The 23,415-nt window shown below is 36.1% G+C and overlaps 1 protein-coding gene across 3 annotated transcripts in view; it reads right to left on the minus strand.

The window, feature by feature from the left end:
- IFT88 (intraflagellar transport 88) overlaps window positions 1-22,709 on the minus strand; it is a 49,604-nt gene extending 26,895 nt beyond the window's left edge. The window contains exons 1-18 of one of the 3 annotated variants that reach the window (XM_075050759.1): window positions 22,363-22,709; window positions 21,424-21,517; window positions 20,344-20,406; window positions 19,539-19,595; window positions 17,802-17,855; window positions 15,807-15,870; window positions 15,661-15,730; window positions 14,546-14,636; window positions 13,295-13,399; window positions 12,245-12,347; window positions 11,467-11,581; window positions 11,136-11,367; window positions 9,456-9,526; window positions 8,905-8,991; window positions 6,174-6,273; window positions 1,626-1,712; window positions 805-991; window positions 103-211 (exon numbers count right to left, since the gene is read on the minus strand). In XM_075050759.1, the coding sequence (XP_074906860.1) occupies window positions 103-211; window positions 805-991; window positions 1,626-1,712; window positions 6,174-6,273; window positions 8,905-8,991; window positions 9,456-9,526; window positions 11,136-11,367; window positions 11,467-11,581; window positions 12,245-12,347; window positions 13,295-13,399; window positions 14,546-14,636; window positions 15,661-15,730; window positions 15,807-15,870; window positions 17,802-17,855; window positions 19,539-19,595; window positions 20,344-20,406; window positions 21,424-21,513 (1,685 nt within the window). In that variant the 5' untranslated portion in view covers window positions 21,514-21,517; window positions 22,363-22,709. The remainder of the gene's footprint in view (window positions 1-102; window positions 212-804; window positions 992-1,625; window positions 1,713-6,173; window positions 6,274-8,904; window positions 8,992-9,455; window positions 9,527-11,135; window positions 11,368-11,466; window positions 11,582-12,244; window positions 12,348-13,294; window positions 13,400-14,545; window positions 14,637-15,660; window positions 15,731-15,806; window positions 15,871-17,801; window positions 17,856-19,538; window positions 19,596-20,343; window positions 20,407-21,423; window positions 21,518-22,362) is intronic. The other 2 variants (XM_075050760.1, XM_075050761.1) reach the window with 2 other exon arrangements.
- Window positions 22,710-23,415: the final 706 nt, after the last annotated feature.

Genomic DNA, 23,415 nt, shown 5'->3' on the forward strand with positions numbered 1-23,415 from the left:
ACAGTAAATTTCTAAGTCATTGCGTCATGATTGAAACACATATTTCAGATTAAATGAGTTTACTAAAACCACCATCCCTTATCAAAATCCAGAAAAAGATACATGTTTGCTATCTGGTGAAGGACTTGGGCACTATTTCGAAGGATTGCATGGAGTTTCAGAAAACAATCCAAAGCTTCCTCTATTCTGTTTAACTTCTTGTATGTCAGACCTAAAAAATAAAGGTTACAGTATTAATGCAATGAGAAAAAGATGACTTCAGCATATTAACTGACAGAATAACCAAGAAAAATTAAATAGGAACATGGTACTCAGAGGCAGTGTAACTGCCTTGACATTGACAGACTCTACTGGCAACAGCCATGCTTATAATTCTTACCCACTAGTACGACTTACCAAACCAATAACCACAAGGAACGTAAACCTAATCAAAGACCAAGAATGTATGTAATCTCACTTTTTGAACAAGATGAATGAGGGAAAGGGAGGGCTTTTAGAGGGGAATGGCTCTGATGGTTTAATAATGCTAAAACTGGTATATTTTTAGTAGATAGTAGAAATTTATCTTCAAAGTGACTTAATCATCTGCAGTTACTAGTTGATGTTGTTAACACTAGGGTGGGTTTTTTTTTTGCAGAACATATAGGAAGTACAAATTAATACCTTGCTATAACATAAATTACTGAATAAAGTAATTATAATTAGTATACATTTCTATACAAGAAAACTGTGAAAGCCTGATTCTCAGAAACTCTAGTGTTACCTTTAGACAAAAGCTAAATCACAAAAACACCTTTGGCTTACCAAGATTATAAAGTGCTTCAGTGCATGAGGAATCATTCCTGAGAGCTTCCTTATAAAACTCAGCTGCTTTTTCATAATCTCCGTTTGCAAAAACAGTATTTCCTTTGTTAGTTAGAGCTGCTGGATTGTACCTATCAGAATTTACAGCTAAGTCTGCATAGTTAGTCGCTTGTGCCAGTTCATTCTCCTACATGAACAAAACAAACATTGTATTAGTCATTTGTCAATCAATTTTCTTGCAGCTGTGGTTTCTTACAGTTAATATAGTGGAATTTCAAAAGATTGAGGATTAAAAAAACAAAAAACCAAACATTCTTCAGTACTAAAATATTCCTTATGTATTTGCATGAGGCAATCATTTCTTCCAAGTTTCAGAGAACTTAACACTTGAGATGTGTTTTGCCACTCTGTCCCATTCTGTCTGGAAGTTTTTTTTGTTACAACAAGGAATCCCCATACCCTAACAAACTTCATACACAAACACACCTGCCTAAGATACATACTTCACATGTTCCTGAAGTTCAGCCAGAGTCTTCAGGACCTGAGTTTTAAACGCAGTTGCTGAGCTTCTGCACAAATCACACTGCAGGCATACTTGTGTGGCCTGGGGCTCAATCTCACTCTTCCTCCCAGCAACAGCATACAAAGGACACGCTCCAAACTTCAACTACAGCTAAGAATGGGTGTTCCAGAATAACTCGTCTAACATGCAGTTTTTTGTTGTTTACAGAGATTATTTAGACACAAAAATTGCTACAAAGATACAGAAGTTGCTACATAAACTGCAGTTCTTAACCGGTTTTGTTAAAGCAAACACTTACCAAATAATAAAGGAATGAAAGGTTTGTTGCAGCTGCACTCTTTACTCTGCTATCCTTTTTTTCAAACATTTTTAAAGTCTCCAGTGCCTAGAAGTAATTTGGAAACAACTTACTTCCCACTGAAGCAAACTTATACCAAAATTCTTTTAGAAAGCATTGATAAACTTCACAGTAACAAACAGCTAAAATTATCAACTCATATACTCACATACATGGTAATTACTAGAGCTTGTAACACATGCTTGTAAGCCCATACACACAGAAGTATATCTATATTATATATAATATTAATCTCAGTCACAAAATTTCAATAGTATTGGCTACTTATTACTTCTTCAAAATTTAGATTAGATATGGCTACCTTGAAGTATGCAGGTATATGACAATTCTATACATACAAAACACAAGTTTATATTATTTGCTTTTAATCTAGTCAACTAATTAAAATCCTCATACCTATTTTTCCAGTTCTTTCAGTGAACACAAAAAGACTGAAGTTAAAACTCTTATTAAAAAGCTAAAAAAGCACACACTATATAAAAAAATATGCAAGACGGCATAGGATTGGATTTCAACTTGCAGTTGTTTTGTGTAATAAGACAACACCTGTTTAAGTTTAGGAAGTACTCAAACATGAAGACTGACGCCAGAAGATTTTTTATTTTTAAACTTTAACATCAAAACTAAAGTTCATAAACTTCAAAATAAGTAAGTTTATGGACAAAAAGTAAACAGATTTATAGCTAATAAACTATCAAAGAAACTTTGAAATAAAAAGCAGCTTTTTTTTTCCATTGACTACATGATAAGAGTTGTAACTGCAGACTAAATTATTAAGAAAATCTGCCTTCTTTACACTAAATATTTATATTAACTACACAAACTGTTAGAATATCACAGTGAGCCCAGTTCTGTCATCTATCACAACACAGATGTTGCAACCTCAATTTAGCCATCAACATTAGGAATTCAAGAGTTTCTTGCTTCCTTTACATGAAACCTATAAGCTGCTGTTTACATATCAAAGTGAATGCGTGATACTGTATGTGGAATGCCAAAACAAACATAAAGGAAACAAGTTTTAATTGACTGTCATACATACTGTTTTTACAGTTACTTTACACAAAACCCATGACTGTACTAATGACATGTAAAATGACAAAGTATATATAGCTAGATGCAGTTCATTGATTTAGTCAACTACATTCCACCCAAGAACTATGAACTACTAAAGATTGTAATATTCTCCTAATAAAAGAAAATTCTCTAAAGAAATACACCAATTTCAATCAAGAAAAGCATTTCAAAAGTTTGGCTCTATATTTTGTGATCTCCGAAATGTAAGATTACACTATGATAATTTTAAAACTACTATATAAATTTGTGACTTTCTCCAAAAACAGAATGGTCCCAAATATTTACAGATGTAACACTACTATATCTGAGGTACTCTACTCTTAAGAAAAGACTTGCTTCTTCATGGAATTCATTTTTAGAGAACTTACAGCTATATAGTTCAAAGTCACTTTCTGAAAAGCCATTTCCCATTGTAGCTGATCTGTTTACCTCTGCTTTTAGTGCTAAATGGCACCTCTGATGATAAAGATTAGAGTGGAAGTAATCTCTTTTTCATGTATAATGGAAAGTTCATATGACTCCGAACTCTGTTCACTTACTGGTACATTATGTTGCAGGTCTCTTGAACAATTTCAGCAATTTTGAGCCCTAGGATGAAAATCCATAGCAATACTCCTTTTGTCCTTGCAAAGTAGAAATGCTCTCACTGTACCATCAGCTAAATTTACATATTTTTAAATATATAAATCCCAACAATAACGATTACTTAGATTCAACAATCGAAACACAGATTGTCCAAATTATTCTTTGTGACATGTTTCCAATGTACCTAAATTATTTGCTTACAGAATTGAAACTTCAAAGCAACTTGCCTGAACCAAGCAGGGTTTGCCAGAGATGTTAAGGAGTTGCATGGCTAACCTGCAGGTTGGGGTTTTTTTAATTCATTTTCAAAGTTTTCCTTTGAAATTAAGAAAACATTCAAAATATCTAATACACAAAACCCCTTACTAATAAAATACAGTCTAGATATATTATGGTTAATTTCCACCCTGATTTTTTTTTTTTTGCTAGGACTGTTTTAAAACAACATATTCATTATGATGAGCATGTAGTTAAGCCCATTATAGTTACAGCAGAAATCTATTTTAGTTCTTTTTTTTGAAACACAATAAAACTTTCAGTCTTGAAACTGAGTATTTCAAAAAGTTTCCATTCTTGTTCTTCAGCCAAAGGTGTGTTGAGCAGGTGGTGAGTTAGGAAGTATATGAACAACAGACAGACAGGATGAATATAAGTGGCAGCCGCAGTTTTATTAGAATAAAAAAAAAAAAAAAAAAAGACTCTGCAGTCACCATTCTGCAGTCCAACTCTACTATTAAGTAGTTCCAGTGCAGGTTAAAGGTCTTCTATCACATAATCAAAATAAAAAGAGCATCTTCTCCACTTACTCCTAACTTCCAACACCCTTCCCTCTCCCTCCACTAGAGTACTCCACAGAAACATCACCAACAATCTCTGTATCTCATTTTACCTCCAAGAATCGATTTTTTTTTTTTTAACATATACTGGATGCTAACTGGAAATCGCAAAAAGTTACCATCAAAATAGTAAATTCTTGAGATCATATGACTGTTTACCTACCTGTAACACTCTTGCCCTTCAAAAGCTATCATCAATAAAGCTACTAGATCTGCCCAAATTTTCCAAACTCTCAAACTGCTTCCTGATCTCAGAAAAGCTGTCAGTCAGACATGCAGTATAGTAAAGGATAACTCTCTTGCTATATCTACAGGGAAGGAGAAGAGGACAGGATGGACAGGAGGAGCAAGAGCTAGTCAGGAAACCAGAAGAGCTTAAATACGAGAAAGAAAAGCAGGCTAAAGTTAAGCACATGGCCCTGTGTGCATCTTTCCAAGCTACAGGAAGGTGAAGGACTTTAGAAGATGACAAAGGTATTCAGCTTCAGCTGTAATTTTGCTGTATATGATCTCTCATACTTCTTGCCACTTGTGCAAACCGAGGGGGTTGCTATATTCCTTTTTATTCAGCATTCCTATGATTGCATGTACCAAACAGTGCATGTTACAAGGAAATTGAGCAAATCCTGTCAGATATCTGAGCATCTCTTTGTTCAGATGAACCTGTTTTTCAACTGCTCATGTTTCAAACCAAGCCTTTTTTCATAGGCAAAGAAAATATCACTTGACAATTTTGATGAAAATGTGGCATTATAAATTGTCCCACAACCTATAAAAATTTGAGTAAGAGAAAAAAAATGCATTTCTCTTAAAATAAAACATTGTAAGAAAGCTGTACATTCACTTAGATAATACCAAAAACTTAAACATGGTAATTTGTGGTATCAATTTATACAACTACATTGGCAACTTATACGCATAGAAAAGGAAAGCTACAGTTAACAGCCTGCTGTACTTATTAGCAAGAGATTGGTGACGATTTTTAACATGAAGGCAGTTCAGCATAAAATTCATTGGCAGAAATTTGTCTAACTAGTGACCAGATGGCCAGTTGCAGAAAGAGATCTTAGCTACATAAACATACATAAATAATTTCAACATAGCCAAAAGTTACTTCACATGTATATTTAAAAATATAACATAACAATGAAAAGGGAACATGTAATAATATGCATGATAAAAACGGTAAAATCACAAAGATTTTGGTGGATCTGTCTTCTGAACTTCTGCCAGTTAATGAATTTTGAGCAATGAGCTATACTTTTACTTGGAAGTACCTATAATGTATCTTTTCTACGACCTTCCTCATTTGCTAATATACACCATAGCTTAAACTGCTATATCACCTTTGCAGTAATGGTGATTCATCCTAGCCCTCTGTGCCCTCCAGGGGGGCAATCTTTTATAAGAGACGCAGAAATGTCCAGGCTCCCGAGCAGATGCTTAATTTAATTCCAGTTTGTATTTCAATGGAAGGCTGACTGAAGTTCAAGGTCAGATTATACTATTTTAGGGAATGCTGTAGTACATAGGCAACAGTGAGAATGCCATAACATAAAACACAACGATACATATGAAGTGCATCTGCATATATTTTGGTACTATAGTTAACCTGAGAGAAAGATTCAACTCATACTAATGAAAACACCTCCATGTTGACTAGCAACATGCTTTCTAGACTCTAGTGACTGTACTGACTACAGTTCCATTAACTGTAATGACAGCTTGAACACCCAGTGAGGATAACTAAATTTAGGTGCCTTTATTTTGAAGTGAACTGCATTCACTGTAACTTCTGTGGCAGAAATTTCATTTAGATAAAACTCATCTCTTGACAGTGTTGTTATAAAGCTATTTTACTGAGCAACATCAATATAATTATTATGTTTGTATAAATCATTCTTTCCCTTGCTGAAAAATATGCTGTGGCTGAGAAAGTTATCTTTGCCAATACAGTATTAAAAAGTAGTAATGTGAAAAGTTACTCTACCTGGTTAAAATCCTGCTGCCTCAAGTAAGTAGTGGCTTTATTTATTTCCAGGTCATTGGCTAACTCTACATAGTGGGAAGCTTTTACTACTTCAACACACCTGCAACAGAAAGCAAGCCGTAAAGATAAACAAAATCCATCTGTGCAAATGCCACTTTCAGTTATATAATTTTGCAGCCAATTTGTTTTCCAAAATGAATTGTTCTTTCTTTACAGAGGCAAAGAGCACTTTGATTAAAAGTATTTGAAAAAACATTTTATTCCCATAACCTACCTGAATAATACTATCTCTGCTCTAATTTTTTTTTTGTCAGCTGCCTAAATATCATGTTATTTTCCATCACTGAGTGATACTTGATGTCAGATATAGACTAAGATAATTTTTCAAACCATTTTCTTCGGAAATGTTCTATCAGTTGATTTTTCAAACCTGATCTCCTGTTGCATATACTACCAAACCCATAAACCAGCTTAATGAACAAAAGCAGAGACTGCAGACTGTGTCCCTGAGCTTTGTAAAAATAATAAAGTCATAATAATAAACCTCTTTCTGATCATCTCCGAGTTACTTTTGGCATAGGGTCTTCTGCAAAATGAGGGCATAACAGAACACAGCAGACAGTTCAGATGTTCATTCACAGACACCATCTTCCAGGGTTTGATGTCGTGTACTTTAAAATTGCCTAATCATTTGAAGCAAGACCTTTGTTTACTGTATGAATATACTGTTCTCTCAAACTGTTTGGAGTTAAGTGCACTAAATGAACAACTTTGCGGGATGCTTCTTTAATCCCTTCCACTTTTTTTTTTTTAAAGTGGTGGAAATCCTCTTTCTTTTCTTCTAATAGTTGGCTAATTTGCCAACAAAAGTTTAATTTAACAAACTGCCTGCTGCTATAATTGGGTTGGCACATGGACAGTATCTATACAAAGTATACAAATGTCTTTTGATGTTTTGAAGAAAAATTATGTTGAAAACCCCAGCAATTTCTGCAAAGACATCTGTAATAAAAGAAAGGTCAGAAAACAGTTTTCAACTCTTACTGTTAACATTTTTTAACTATAAAATGCAATGAGATCTAACTATCCAACTGCTCCTTACGGAATATGAAAGAATAGTCCCAAGATTGTCACATTTTAAGTAAAAAGTTATGAATCCAAAGATTATTTGTCCCCACTTTATTTCTGTAAATAAAATTAAACTGATTAAAAGCACATTTAATACTCAGAGGACTCATAACAAAGTGTAGTATTTGGAAAACCGAGCTCAAACTGCTGGTTAAACTTCTTCACTAGGCTTGAATAACTCAGCCTAGAAGAATAGAGTAAATCTGTTCTGATATACATAAAACAATCTCACACATGTCAATAGAAGTTGTTTAATTAGCCAGAACAGATAAGAGTGTTCTACTTCATGACACGTACTTTGCGGAAAGCACTAAGGAAACTGAATATCTGCCAGACTTTTCCAGTTTTCTTGAACAAAAAACAAGACACAAAGCAAACAAATCTGACTTACTCATGTTAACAACTTATAAAGCAGCAAGCCAATTTTCACAAGACATACTGTTTAAGTTCTGATAAGTCAGAATGGCAAAAGTAGGGAAGTTACAAGACTATAATGATTATTAAACCATCAAACACCACCTTGTGGACTCTAGCAGACTAAACATGTCTGTGTGAGAGAGTATTTCATGTTAGTATAAACAGTTTTATTAGTAAATTATAATTATACGACCTGCAAAACTTGAAAATACTCCTAACTGGCCAAAACAAACAAACAAAACAGGTAAAGGAAAATTCTCTTTGCGCATCAAACTTCCTTCACTTTCCAAACACTGAACATATCTGTTAGTAATGCTGTGGCTGCAGATACCCAATATTCATCTGCATACATGTTATTTTCCAATAAAGTTATTAAAAATACTAAAAACATCAAAATACATCCTTATAGTAGAAAACTAAAAACTAGTTAAAAATACATCTTGAAAAGTTATACTAATCACTTTTATACTGTCCTTATAGGAAGTGTGTCTATTTTATTTTGGTTTAAAGATAAAAGTATTCTGCTGTAGAAAATACCACAGAAAGCAAAAGCTAAGCTGTAAATTGAAAAATAAAGTGGATACAAAAGTCAAAATGGTAAACTCTATCAGCAGCCTATCACTGTATAAACTTGTATAAATGTTTAAGAAACAGTAGATTTAAGTTCACACTTATAAACATTAAGTTTATAAATGAAATGCAAATAAACCTTCTAATAATAATTAGATTCCAGTATTTCATATTATGACTCTATGGAGTAATGTAAAACTTCTTAGGCACTCCAAGTCTTCATTATGCTATCTTCAAACTTACAGTAAAGAGTAGTGACCATTGCCTTCTGTATAGCATTTGTCTATCAAGACTTTCAAAAGTTCTTGAATTTTCAAATTCAATTGAACTTTAAGTAGCTCTTTTTGTGCTAATACAGAACAGTTCAAAATGTATAATTAGCAGTTGAGTTTCAATGATACAATGAAATTAGTTTTTAATACAGAATAGACTCTAATGTTCTGTTTTGTTTTTCTCCAGAGCATTATGGAGGCAAACTGAAAATAGCCTGGATGCTATGTTTGAGATGGGCAACAGACTGTTTCCCAGGCTGTTTATGTTTGTGAATCTGATTTCATAACCAATACAAGAGACTGGCACATAATTTAGACAAAAAGAAGCTCCATTTGACTCTTACCAGTCATAGCCCACTGCAAAAGATGTCTCAATTACTGGTGCAATGAGTTTAGCAGCTGTCATGATGTATTCCTCTGCCATGGATTTCCTAAGGAAAAAAAAAAACCAACACAAAAAACAACACACAAACATGTCACCATTTCAAAAACATGTATACAAAAAATAACCAAATCTTGTTCTTGCTTCTTCCTGCACTCAGAACAACCTCAGAAGTCAATCTAACCAGTCCCCTGCTACCGCTACTGCCCTGTACCTTGATAAAGCTCTCAGTTTTTTCTGTTTTCCTTTCACTGCACACAATAGTTGTGTTTTTAAAAAAACCCAATGCTGCAAATTTTAAGCAGTGTAGCCTACAGCATTTGGGGTAGATATTCTACTTTAGTGCAGTACACTAAATCGAGTGGTCCAATTGGTTCTTCCAAGTGAGTTCCTTCCTAAGAATTATGAGGGCACTTTTATAAAAAGAGCTGTGGACACATGAGAAGACTGATAATACTTTCAGGAGCTAAAATCCATGGCACACGGTCAAGAAAGAATAGACGCCACCATTACCTCTCACGTTCTATTTGTCTTAAGCTGTCATTTTTAATGGCTTCAATCAGTAGATTTGTATGTGGATCTTCCTGGAGGGGGACAAAACAACTGCAAATTATGCCAGTATACATGCATTTTAATTATTTTAAAGACAGTATGATTGTAAACATAAATTCATGTAAATTACATAGTCTATAATGTCAGTTATTTACTTTTCACATTTCAAAATGCTAGCTTCAGTTTAATTTTCTATCCACAAAATCTGAAATTTGGCATTACAACTACTTTAATTCAGTGTTTCTGCTCATGTATGCGGTCATAGCTCACATCAGGGTTGTTAATAGGTGTAGTTAATGTCACAGACTGGGAAGGCTGCAAATCACAGTGAGAATACTCACATGCTTAAAAATAAGAGCATGCTTAAGCATTCGCTGAACTGCAGTGGTATTCAGCAGATGAGGACTTGTGCTGCCTTCTCAATACAGTAACTCACATGATCATCTTGTGGTTTGTATCACACATCTCTGTTAGTTCCAAAAGAACTAATGCAGGTATGCTGAGTAGCCACCCCTTCCTCATTTATTGGGGATAGATCATAGATTTATACAAAATAAAGACCAGAAGGAAACTTTGGGATCTTTTCTCTGATCTCTTCATAACAAAATACAGAACTTGGAATGTCTCTTAAAACTATAGCTTGCCTATCCTTAGAACTTCTCCAGTCTAAAGCTTTTCTTCCAATGAATGATCTTACATATTCTTCAATTAATTCAAGTGTTTAATGACCCTTACTGTGACATAATTTCTCATATGAGAAATTATATATATATATCAATTATATATAAAAAGATATACAAGAAATTAAATAGATATGTATCAATAAATATATATATGCTTCATATATTGAATTTTATTTGCTTATGCTAGGACAATAGGAAGCAACAGCTACTCTTAAGCTGCAAAGTTTGAAGACTAATTATATCTTTGATCTTTAGGACTGAAAATGGAAGCTTTGCATCACTGAAAAAAAAGATTGCTAAGAGATTATAAAGGGCTTGCTTTGATCTTTCTATAGAGGACCTTTCTAAGAAGGACCCTAAACCTATTAATTATTTTTTCCTATCTTTAACATCATGAGCTGCTAGTTTCATGGTACAAAGGAAGTCCAGTTTCCAACAAAGTCTAATAAACTAAAATAAGCTTCTATAAACTTTACTAAAATTTTCTTCTGTAAAATAGCACTACAGTATTACAAGTTTTGTTAGCACTCATTTGAGATAACTTGCATTAACTCACTCACTGCCTTGCTCCCTTTATTTTAGCCTCTAAATATTTCATTAAAATTTTATATAAATAAAGGAGGTAAAGCAGTAAGTGAGCTATGTAAGTCAGCCCAGATGAATTTCAACAAAATCATTATGAAGACAATCATATGGTGTGGATTTTATTTACATCATATCTTTTGAGAAAAAAAGGATTTGAAACATTCTTAATGTTATTTTATACTTCTGAGCAGTACTGTCACACTGAGTTCATGCTGGTAAAAAAAAAAGTTATTTTAGATACATAAATACACATGGATTTACATATTCAGTGCAGTCCAAGCGTTCAACGTCTCTCCCCCTTTCTCCTGATTTACCATATAAAGACACAGTTTAATTTGTTCAAACATACACAGTTTATTTTGTTCAAACTTACATTTGGTGAAATGTATTTGTCATCATAATCCACTTCCAAGGGAACTTCTATCAGTTTTTGGAAGGCTTTTTTCATTTGCTCACGATTTCCAACAGCAAAATAACATAAGATCAAGTTGAAGCCTGCCTTGAGGTTTGGGGACATGCTCATTATATGTTCAAATGAAGAAATGGCATCAAAATATTGGCCAGTTTTAATAAATGCAACTCCAATATTTTGCATTATTTTAATCCTAAGTAAAGAAATGAGGATTAGGTTATATTTTTAACCATCAAAGCATACTGTATCCAAAACATGTATTTCAGAACCATGGCTACTAGCAGAAACTCACCTCATCTCTTTGTGGGCACTAGGAATCTGGTCTAGAGCCATACGGTAGAATTTGATAGCTTTGGAATAGTTCCGTTGTTTTAAATATATATTTCCCATATTCACCTTCAGTCTACCTATCAAAAGAAGTCAATGAGTTACAGCCTTTTAAAGCATAGTTACAGCATTTTTTAATTGTTTCAAAGTGACAGAGTAGCAAAAATTCCTAATGAATTTGTCATCATTACAGGGTACCAGTGTCCCTTTAAGAACTGCACAGAACAGCATTCTGTGAATTTTCACCCAGAAGGAGATGAAGTGGTAATGAAACGTAGAAAAGAACTATCATGTAAGATGTATTCTGATTTTGATTGTGAATTGAGGGATGAGGTAGAGATTATTTATGGTGCTCTCCAGGAAGACAGCTGCAAATAAGCATCTCTGACAAAAGTGCACTGTAGGAGTCTCAAAGAAGTGCAAAATACTAAAAAAAGCTTTCAGAACGGGAAAGCAGAGTCAAAAGAGAAAAAACTAGTATTAGAGCAGACAACATAGTGTGTGCAGCATGAGAAAAATATGTATTTGGCTTCATGTTTAGCTTAGCCTATGGAAAGAAAAGACTTCACGAGTTGGAGAGCCAAACCACATTAAGTTATACCAAGTCAGAAATTATGAATATCCGTCATCCACACTGACTGGCAGACAGGAAGGCTGAGATTTCTGAGTCAATACCATGCAGATGACATCCTCATTTTGAACGCCTGACTACCAATTTTAATCCACTCTGGAGCGTACCCTACCTCCATTGCTGAACATCTTATTCTTCACTATAACTTGGTAAGTGTTCAGTGCTTCAGCGTACATTTCATTAGCAGCATACTGACCAGCCAGATTGAAAAGAACCTATAGACAAATGGAATTACAGGTACAAGAAAATACGTTGTTCTCCCAACAGTAATAAACTATTATAATAGATAATTTAAAATATAATTTTACCTTGGAAGTATTGTTTTTACCAGTTCTAAGCTTCCCATCTTTAATGCTCCTTTGTTCTTGTACATTGACATAGAGAAAACAAGTTTCAAATCTACTTATTCTACATAATTTATTTTTGTACTTAAGTAACTACCATTAAAAAGTCATGCTAAGTGGGCCTTAGACCTAAACAAACACAATGTCATAATGCAAGGTTATTAAAAAACATTCATACAAGATGATTCTCAGAAACTGTCTGTAATTTATGACTCCCAAAATATGGAAAACAGTCCTACTTCCTGTGGTCACTACTCAATTTATAAAAAGAGTATTTTTCCAAACTGCTGTTTCAAAACAGAAGTTCTGTTGGTGTCAGGTAAAATACTTCCACATTTGTTTCCCCAGCTTTACTCTCAACTTCACCATAAAATAAATTACTAGGTCTGCCTAATTCAGTGTATTCATTGTTAATAATTTTCTCTACAGCACTACCTGGAGTACAACTTGAAACTCCCCTTAAGTATTTTTATGCATGTTGTATCCTTTTTTTAAAAAAAGTCTACTATTAATTTGAAAACCATAATGTAAATCTAGACACCTGCTTTAAGATTAATGATTTAGGAATATTGCAAGGGAATAGACGCAATGATACACATGGATCTTTGCAATCCAATATTAAGTTTTAACTTAACTTTAAAGTGCTTAACTTGCACTTTATCTTCATAAACTTCCCCCACCCCCAAACATAGACCGTATATGATTTGGTACACTGCTAGGAGCATTACAACACACACACACTCAGCAAACACTGAAATGTCTCTTTAGGAGGCTTTTTACCAACACCTTGGATTCATTGAAGATTTCTAAGCACTTACTGAGTAAGTGAGGTCTAAGTTGATGTTTTCTGCAGTAGCAATTTGTTCACGTTGTCTCACCAATACTCTTTCCTTTCGTCCAGCCTCTTTTGCTTTTTCCAGAGCCTTAAATAAAAACCTAAAATTTAGCAATGCCTTGAATCTTACTAACCCATGACAGCAAAAATACACTCAAAACAAGTATGAAAAGAATATACTCATGTCCATTTTCTTTAAATGCACAGGCTGTACCCAATGGCTGAAAAGTAGCAATATAACCCACAGAAAGGTGTTAATTAGCAATAAGGAGACATACAGTTGTCTAACGCTGCTTAGCTGTATAATTTTAGAGAAGTATAGTCACACACATACATATGCCATAATCACCAGATTATGGTGACCCTAGAAGAGTATTCTACTTGTTTTAATCATAGAAAGTGCACATAAAATTAAAAAAAAAAAAAATAGTGTTTAGGCTTGGCATGTTTCCTTAGTTGCAGAATCCAAGTGCAGGAACACATTGGAAGGAAGAAAGCGAAGGCAGTAAGTAAACACGCGTGCTACGCAAATGTATGCTGCACATAGCACCTTGATTGATTCTGGATGCTGGTAAATTGCTTCCCTTTTTTATCTATCCACAACTGGCATTTCACATGTACATTCACAATTTGAGTAACTACAAAATTATTATTTTATCCAATGATAATCTTCTGCAGATTGCTGTCAAGACCCTTCGTACAAGTAATGCTACAGGTCTACAAGTGCCATTAGCAGTCCTGTATGCCTCTGCAAGGGTGCAATGATTAAAAAAGTAATGGCTAGCACTCAAGGTAGCTATTTGGCAGCTAGTGCCAAAGGGAGTACTTCTCAAGATATAGCTTGGTTCTTAGTCCTTATGATAGAAGGCAAATCTAACTTGGCTGTTTTATAGATAATGAGTTAGCAACTTTGATGACTTCTGCAGGAAAATGGATATTCTGCTGGACTTGTCAGAAACTAACATAACATCCTAGAGGACCCTCTGAATGGTCTGGTACAATCTACTTAAGGGAGTTTTTTCTAACACTGAAATCTTAACAAATACATACACAAGAAATACAGCTTCTATCTTTTTTATAATAGAAGGTATCACTGGACTAGAATAGTTACAGCAAAGTTAGAATTAAGATGATTTTAATAATTTGAAGTGTTTGAACCCAAGCCAGTTTGAAACATCTACACAAATTGTTCTTCACATAATAGCAGAAGTGAAGTGAAATCCAGAAAAATTACCAATTTCAAGTCTCCACAACTGTTAGCAATGCAGCTTTCTTCAACCAGTTCATTCACTTTTTTTTCCAACTGCCTAATCTTCTCTTCTGAACTAAAATAAAAATAACAATAAACAGATTAACACTAGTAATGTAACTGCAAACATTAAGCTTTTACACGGGATAGTCTCAATAAAACAACACAGAGATGTATCACATGTCACAACTAACTGGTTTTCCCAAAGAAAATATAATGTGAAACTATGGCCAGAGAAGATCCTCCAGAGATACTACATTCACACTTTCAATTTGAGAACAGAGACCTAAGAAAACATAAATCCTCTTATGAGAACAAGACAGACATGCAAATTTCACGGACCAAATTTGTTATGAAGAAGTAATGACAGAATAAACAGATGGGCTAGTAAAACTTCCAAATCAAACACCTAGTGAAATGAAATATTGTATTAAAAGCAATTAATCGAACCTTTGTTTGCATAGATAACTTTAAAGTATAGCTTGCAAATGCAGATTTTAATAAACAGCTGTTATTTACCTAGATTTTTTCCTCAGTTAAATAACCAAACGTTTCAGTAGGATTCCTTATTCCTATATAGCTATATTTGAGGAATACAACTTTTGTATCAAAAAGCTCAATGACTTGTTCTCCCAGTTGAACTCCCCAACATTCACAGCAGCCTGCAAAACTTTCACAACCTCAGTTTTACCTCAAGTGCTAAGGTCAGAGTGAACAGGGAAGATCAGCAGGCAAAATCCCCCCCAAGTTCTTCCCAGAGAGCTGCATGAATGGTGGTGTTCCTTGCTTGTCACACACTCTTCCATAATCCTCCACAATTCTATATAAGTATCACAGCATTTGTGTGGCAACAACTACGTCCAGGCTGCTGAGCTACAGTTGGAACCAGAAATCACTGAAATCAGATGTTCCTGAAAGTCAGTGCAACTGCTCTGGTAAGTTAGCTAACCACATGCATAAATGTATGTGGCATTATTCCACAAAGTTAAGAGTTTGGCCCTTCAAGGTTTTGTAACTGCCTGGATGTTTTTAAACTCTACCCATGGCTGGTTTTTTGGTGCTGTTAATACTGAAATAATTTAATGCAAAACTAAACAAACCTGTCTGAATTTTTCATTTCCAGAGGTGGAGCAGGACCTCTTGCTTGGCCAAGAGGATCAAATGAAGAACCTGCAAAATTAACAGAGTACTGAAAATTGTAAAATAACATCTCCCTCTGGCAGCTGATGATTACTACAAACCATACCTCTCATAGCTGCCTTAGTGTAACCTGCAGCATGCACTGCTGTCATTGGTCGAGCAACCCCATCCTTAAATAAAAAGGAAGACATATTAAAATAATCTTCCTAAAGAATAGATTGTGGACAGTATGGACATCAGTTACATACAACAAAACTTTTAAATACAAAAATCATTTGTTACCACCTCAGTAAACTGAATATTTTTTAAAATATTTTCTCAAAAAAATTTTTTCTCAAATATTATACATCATGTAGTACGGGATTGTTCAGCCTTGAGAAAAGAAGGCTTAGAGGAAACCTTATCATCATGTTCCAGTATTTAAAGGGTAGCTACAGAGAAGATGGAGACTCCCTTTCTACAAGTAGTCACATGGAAAAGATGAGGGGTAATGGGTACCAGTTACTCCTGGGGAGATTCCGATTGGACACAGGAGGAAAATTTTTCACAATGGGAACAATCACCCATTGGAATAATCTCCCCAGGGAAGTGGTGGATTCTCCAACATTGGACACTTTTAAGATTCAGCTGGACAGGGTGCTGGGCCATCTCGTCTAGACTGTGCTTTTGCCAAGAAAGGTTGGACCAGATGATCCTTGATGTCCCTTCCAACCTGGTATTCAATGATTCTATAATAACTGCCTACAAAGTAAAGGAGCAAACACCATTGGGAAACTGTAACTGACACAAAGGAACACTTTCTACTTTGTGTAAATTTTATATATATTAAGAATACTTAATTTCAAACATCTTTTATTTTTAGAAAATTCCTAAAAATTGTTCATCTTGAGATCTGTAATGTACTCTAGCTTACCATCACACTGTTTCAGAGCTCAGTTGCTTTTTAAATTTTTATTGACGATAAAGAGAATCCTACAAGATTATGGATCAGAATGTTTTATCTAAACTTTATCTAAACCAAGAGAGGCACAAACTACAATTTTTTTGTATTTTTAACTTATTACCAGACAATGCCTCCCAACACAAGAATCTCTGACCCCACCCCAAGCCAGCTTATTAAACTTTCTTGTCAGAACACTGTCTGCACTAATAAACCTTAACGGCCTTGACCAGACTCAGCTGAGGCCTCCAGTCATACACCAGTACCCATGGGTCCAGGAGCTTTATTTAAGCTCAACCCTGGTCCCTCAGCCCCTGCTTGAGCTTTGTTGGAGGACTACTGGTTTCCAAATCAGCCACAGCTATGCCTAGCCACAGGTTCCCTTGATCCAGATTTCAACCTGTGGACTGACCTCCTGGATTGATCTTAGCCTTGCCTTGTCTCTATAGACCTGGCCAGTGATTATTGGTCCTAACCCTGGCTATGCATCAGCCTTTTGGCTTGACCTTGGACCTGCCTCATCACCATGATATTGCCTTATGTTCTGGACTTTTGGTTGGACATGGCCACCATTTCTGGGTGGATCCTAGTTGCCTTGCTCAGGTGTTGTGGGACTGGGTTCTGGCTGGTGAGGCCCCTGCACTGCTGGCCATGCGCTTTTCCTCTAGGCTCCTGGCTTGCCTTCCGTAGAGAGTAGCCCTACTCTTGATGCTTCCTGATAATTCCTGTTTCTCACCTGGGCTGACACAGAAGAATATAGTGGCTATAGATATATTGAACATTAAGCCAATATACTTAAGGGCAGTGATGGGAAAGTCATTGGTAAATTGTAGCAGATTCTTATTAGTCTGTAAGTACATAAGAGAAATATGAAAACCATAATCTAACTTTCTCCTATTTCAATGGAAAATTATTCTTTGCATGTCAATAAGTGTTAAAAAGCACTACACCGGTACTATTTCCAACCCTGTGCTCAAACAAAATACTCATCACAACCCTCATGCTTTCTGATAGTAGTATTTTCAAAAAAGGACAAATTAAAACAGTGTAATAATTTGTATTATTTCAATGAACTGTTAAATATTTGTATCAAACCCAAACACTTATCAGAAAATTTCAGTGTTCCAAATCAATATAAAGTGTAAATATTGAAACTTTTACCTGTATAGCTCCTGTCATTGGTCTTCCCATAGATGAAGTTAAAGTTGCCTTTGACTACAAAAATAAGTAAATTGTTTGAAACTAGCACTCACAAAGCATTAGAAGCCTGTAAAGGCTATGCACAGTCTTCTCAACACTGAGTTTTAATAATTGATCTCTCACATAAGTTCATAGCAAAATTCCCATTTGTGTTATTTGCATGCAATATACTTCCAGTGCCTGGCAGACTTAATGATGTTGAACATTTCAGCACAAATTCACAATATTGTTTTTTATGTATTTGGACATTTCTGTCAGACCTTTTAAAAAAACATTACATAGAAATTTATCTGAGGTGGTAGTACTTTCCATTATGAAATTACTACCTTTAATTTCCACAAGATACTTCAATAAAATTCCAAGTACAGCTGATCAGAGATGAATATAGGGACAGATTTTAAGGCATACTTTCATGAACATTTATTTTACAATAAATACAGATATACTTTGAAACTGCCAATGGATATCTTTTCCATTAGTTGACATGCTGCATGCTGTCCTTCTGTAGTAGTGTTAAAAATGTAAAGAAATAAATGTGAAATATTTAGTAGTAAGTGCTAAAGGTTGTTACAGATATACAATACAAACAGACAAAAATAAAGGGTTTCAGGCCATGAAAAAGTATTCCCCTAATTCCCACTCAGAGGCCTATGTTTAACTATTTTACCCACTATCCACCACTCATTGTGGCTGTTTTTCATTTCTTCTGCTAAGGCTGAATCTACATCAACAAGGACTGTAGTGTAGAAGCAGCAAATCTGCAGAGTGAAACAGGTAGTACTGCGGACTGGACAAAACTTTGGAGGTTTCTAGCTCTACTAATGCAGATAAACATTTCAGTCTTTATTATCCTTAAGAAATGCCTTTTTGTGCACTCCTTTAACAAGACAGCTTTTCCTGTCACAGTGTGGTACTACACTAAACATCTGCAAATACAACTGCTAATAAAAAGCAGTCTCAAAAGGAATATATGCAGAGCAGGTAACAGAAGGTTCAGAGTAAAGGATGTATTTCAATGTCTTATAATTGAATTTAGGCGTTCTTGAAATTGCTACCCAGCTAAGTTGCGTAAGAGATCTAAAGGAATGTGATCTCCCTTCTTTATTTGTCATAAAACTTACAGGAACTTTATATTTAAGAGCACTGTCATTTCAAATTTGACTGAGACAGGCTAACAGGTTGAAAATTTATTGGGATGAGGGGACAGTGGATGTATCACTAGTGCATAACTTCTGTTTCCATAGAAAACCAGGTTAAAGCGTTAGTTATTTAAGAGTTACAATGGGTTAAGTATACCAAAGAATATAACCAACTTTCTCTGATTAAACTAGAGGTGTTTTGAAAGCCTGTATTTTTCCAAGACTGAATTTCACCTTAACTTTCAGAAAACTTTCTGAGCCCAAATAACAAGCCATGCAGTTCCCTCTGAAAAAAAAACCAGGTTAATAGCTTAGAACCTACTGCGTTATGCGGTATGGAAGTTGATTTGCAGTATGGTTTGGGAGAAAAAGAAAAAAAAGAGGAAAAAAAAATCAGTAACCATGCCTTGACCAAGTGCAGCGTTGTGATCTAATTAAAATTAACGAATACATGTAGTTCACTGGAAGGAAATAGTCAGATAAAAAGAGCTCACTTTGTGCAAGGGATTAATGGTAAATACTTCATTTTCATTAAGAATACAACAGAACAAAAACATACGCCAATTCCAGTAGCTAAAGGTCTTGAAGCTGATGTACCAGGAATTTTGGCTGTCACCTGGGTGAAAAAACAACCAACCAAAAAAACCAACAAAAAACATCCCCACCGATTAACAACCATATGTATTAATTATCATTCTTTCTATACAGTTTCTGTAGTGAATTCATAGAAATAATGCTCCAATTGTTATAAAAAGGATTCTCCTTGTAGAACCAGATTATTCTGGCAAATAAGTAACATAGACAGTTCCAGCTTTTCTTTAGATATATAGTATGCACTTCTAAAGTGCAGGTGCCAACTTTATATTTAGTTTTGAAAACTGATATAAGATTAAGTCACAGCTAAATGAAAGTAAGAAAATTAATGTAAATTACATGAATTTACAGAGAAAAGAATGATCAGAACAATAACAGTTTTCTAAATCCCACTATATAGTATGTATCTCAACCTTATAATTACATGCCAGAGCAAGTAATTCTATGTGTAGAATAATTAAACAAAGTCCTTTCAGAATATATCATTTTGCTCTTTAACACAGTTTTATCTCATTTTATCAAACAAGAATACACATTTTCAACTAAAGTTCCTTGTTTGCTCTAGCTTAACTACAGAACTTAATGGACCTTGTGCTCTGCTAATCTTTTTCTTATTTTTCATATAAATAAACAAAGGCTGCATCTTCATGTTAGTGGTAGACAAAAATAGACTAAGACATTCCCAAGATAAGTTTGTACCAGTGCTAAAACCAGAGCTAGGGCTTTAGAGAAGGTCTACGCTATTGCAATGTATTTTAAAAGGTACTCACAGGGGGTCTTCTACCATGACTTGTTCTTGCCGCCTGTTGAAAGGCTATATCATTTTCTAAATCCTAGAAAAGATAAAATAAATATATCAACCCTTTTAAAACCACAACACCCAAAGCCACAACTCCAGAACCTTATGACTACTGAAAGCAGATAGGTAAAAAAAACCCCAGTTCTTCCAAAAATACTTGACTTGAAGATAACTGAATGACAGGTTTTACTGACAATAAATAATGATTATATTATTTGGTCTGTCTTTTTTGGTATTTTAGATTACGAAATGTAAAAACTCATTATTCTCTGAAAAATAAAAACACAGTGAGGAAGCAGAGCTTTAGTGATAAAATGTAACATGAAATTTTATTTCTGTCCAAAAGCTTACTACTAGTACTATTTCAAAATTTTCAACATTAATGCCTGTCACGCCAATACATTAAGATATCTCATGTCTCTGGGGTGACACTGCAACTCCCATGAATTTGTCACTGGAATTTCACATGAGATGCCAAGTCTTGCAACACTGGCTCTGCTTTGAGCAGGATAGTGGGTTTGCACCAAATGACCCCCTACTGTTCCAATTCCACTACAGCAGCAGTTACCAGAAAGTGGTCTGCAGGGTTACCGTAAGTCATCCCAGATGCTGTACCGATTGCACTGAGGCCTGCAGGACTCCACTCTACTGTTATCTCCTTCAGCCGCAGCACAGTAAGAGATCAATGACCTATTGACCAATAAGCAGCCTCTTTTGTCAGAAAACTTGCTGCTGCACACTGGGAAACACCACACGGAATGTGCGTGAATGTGAATATGGATTTCAAATAACTAGGATTTTATACTTAATAAATTCTAACCATTAAAGCGTATTAGATCTGCTGAGATGCACACAAATATTTTGTTGGAATAGAAAACTATCAAAAAAATAACTATTCAAAAAGGTCTCGGTGCAACTTTACATATTTCTGGCTAAATAAAGAAAAATCCACTTCAAAGCAGTAGTACACTTGTGCATTACTGTACCACATGTTCTTATCTTGTACTTAGAAGCTAAAATCCTATGTGTGGGAAACAGCAAAAATTTTTACCTCTGTGTCAAACGTGGGATTATAATCATTGTAGCCAGAATAAAGATCATCTTCATCAGCCTCAGGAGCCAGATGCACATTTTGCATCATTTTCCTGTGAAACATTTAACATTCCAAATATTATCTTGGTGGTTTTATATAAATCTTTAAAAATGTAAAATAGAATTAGTAATAAGGTTTACAAGTTCAAATGAGCTCCAGTTTAATTTTAGTTTTTAATTGCGGTCTTTGAAATTAAAAATAAGCTATGATTAGTCATAAAAACTAGGGTTCTCCTATAAACAATATTAAATGGCACCATTTCACAGAATTGTATTTTGTTAGGTATTTATACCACTGTCATGAAAATTGTTTTAAAGATATTTATCATTAAAACTAAATTATCATAACAAGTAACTGTATTACTTTTAGAATGGTATCTTTACATTCGATTTAAGCTAACTCTCTCATATTCTAAAGTTTGGGGTTTTTTATTAGGCCAAAAACCATAGCAGTCAGTCTAATGAAAGATATCTCTTCTAGATTCAAATATCCCTTCCTTACTTCACCAGAACCTTCACAGCTATTCTCTATATGCAACATTCTTCATATAATTTTGCCATTTCAATTCGAGTGTTTTTTAAAAACTAGAATTAAAGCAGCCTGGGTTCCAATGTCTTCCTTCACAAATACTTTAGTGTCTAACACAGCTGCATCCACCCTATGGTCTTCCCTCACTGATAAGGCGCCCTCTCTTTCCCTGGCTACCTATTTCCCTAACACTCTTAAGAAGGCAACATTTTACTTCAGCTATAATAGGAAATACATGCGCTTTAGCAAGGAACCCTCAGCCAGGACGAACCGGCCCGCACCCCACCGAGGGCCGGTTCCTCTCCACCGGCGGATGCCCCCCCCCCCCCCCCCGCCTCCCACTTGGCGGGGCCCTCCTCTAAGCCGTACGCCGAATCGCCCGAAGCCGAATCTCTCCTCTTTGCGGCTTTCCTCCCTCAGCGCCCGCAGCGGGGGGCGGCGGCGGCGACGTCCCCCAGAGCGGGTCCGCCTTCCCGAGGGCGGCGGGAAGGCACCGCCGCCCCGCACCCAGCGCACGGCGGCGGGGCCGCGCTGCCGGGCAGAGCTGCCAGCGCCCCCTTCCCCACCCCGACAGGGCGCACACAGCCTGCTCTCCGGTCGCCCGCAGCCCGCTGCCCCCGCCCCGAGCGCGGCGGAGGCCGCCGGGCCCGGCCCGGCCCGACCCAACCCGGGCCGCGTTGCTAAGGGGGACGCCGGCGGACGCGGTCCCCTAATGCACCGCGCCCGGCTGGTAAGGGAGGAGAGCGCGGCTGGGCCGGGGCGCGCTGGACCGGCGCATGCGCAGAGCCGCCGCCGAAGCCTTTGCCCCTGTGCGGGCGTCGCCTGCCGTGAGGGGACGTTCCCGCCGCAAATGGCGGGGCAGGAGGGGGCCTGTGCTGCTCGCAAGGTTTATCCCCTCGGCTGTGAGAGCTGCCGGGTCGCCCACCGCCCCTCTGCTTCTTACTCAGGCCGTCCTTGGGGCGGCTTCGCGCCGGAGTAGTTTTTGACTCTGTTTACCGGCTTGGGCGTGCTTAGCCTTGGGGTTAAAAAAAAGAAAGCCGACCCTCATCTCGTTTTTGCGAATTAAACAGCAAGAAAATTCAGTTCTCCAAGATGTGTAACTGCAGGGAGGAACCCACACAAATTCAAAGATTTCCATGACCATCTTTTAGATGGGAAACTACTGCTCTGAACTCTTCCGGACAGACTTTTCAAGTGGATTAATGTTGATCACTGAGCTAGAGCTAAATGCGAACTAAATTTGACTTCTTGCTTGTTCTAGGACTCGCTCTGAATTGATGCTGCAAACATTTAAACATACACTTAATTTCCTGAGTTGGGTTATGCATATTTCGAAGATGGGAGCCTGTGTGCTAAGGAATAAAAGGTGTGTCATATAAGGGATGTACAAACAAATTTTGTTTTCCCCTACACTTTCCTCAT

Source organism: Buteo buteo, chromosome 18 (genome assembly GCF_964188355.1).
Source record: "Buteo buteo chromosome 18, bButBut1.hap1.1, whole genome shotgun sequence".
NCBI classification, from domain to species: Eukaryota; Metazoa; Chordata; class Aves; order Accipitriformes; family Accipitridae; genus Buteo; species Buteo buteo.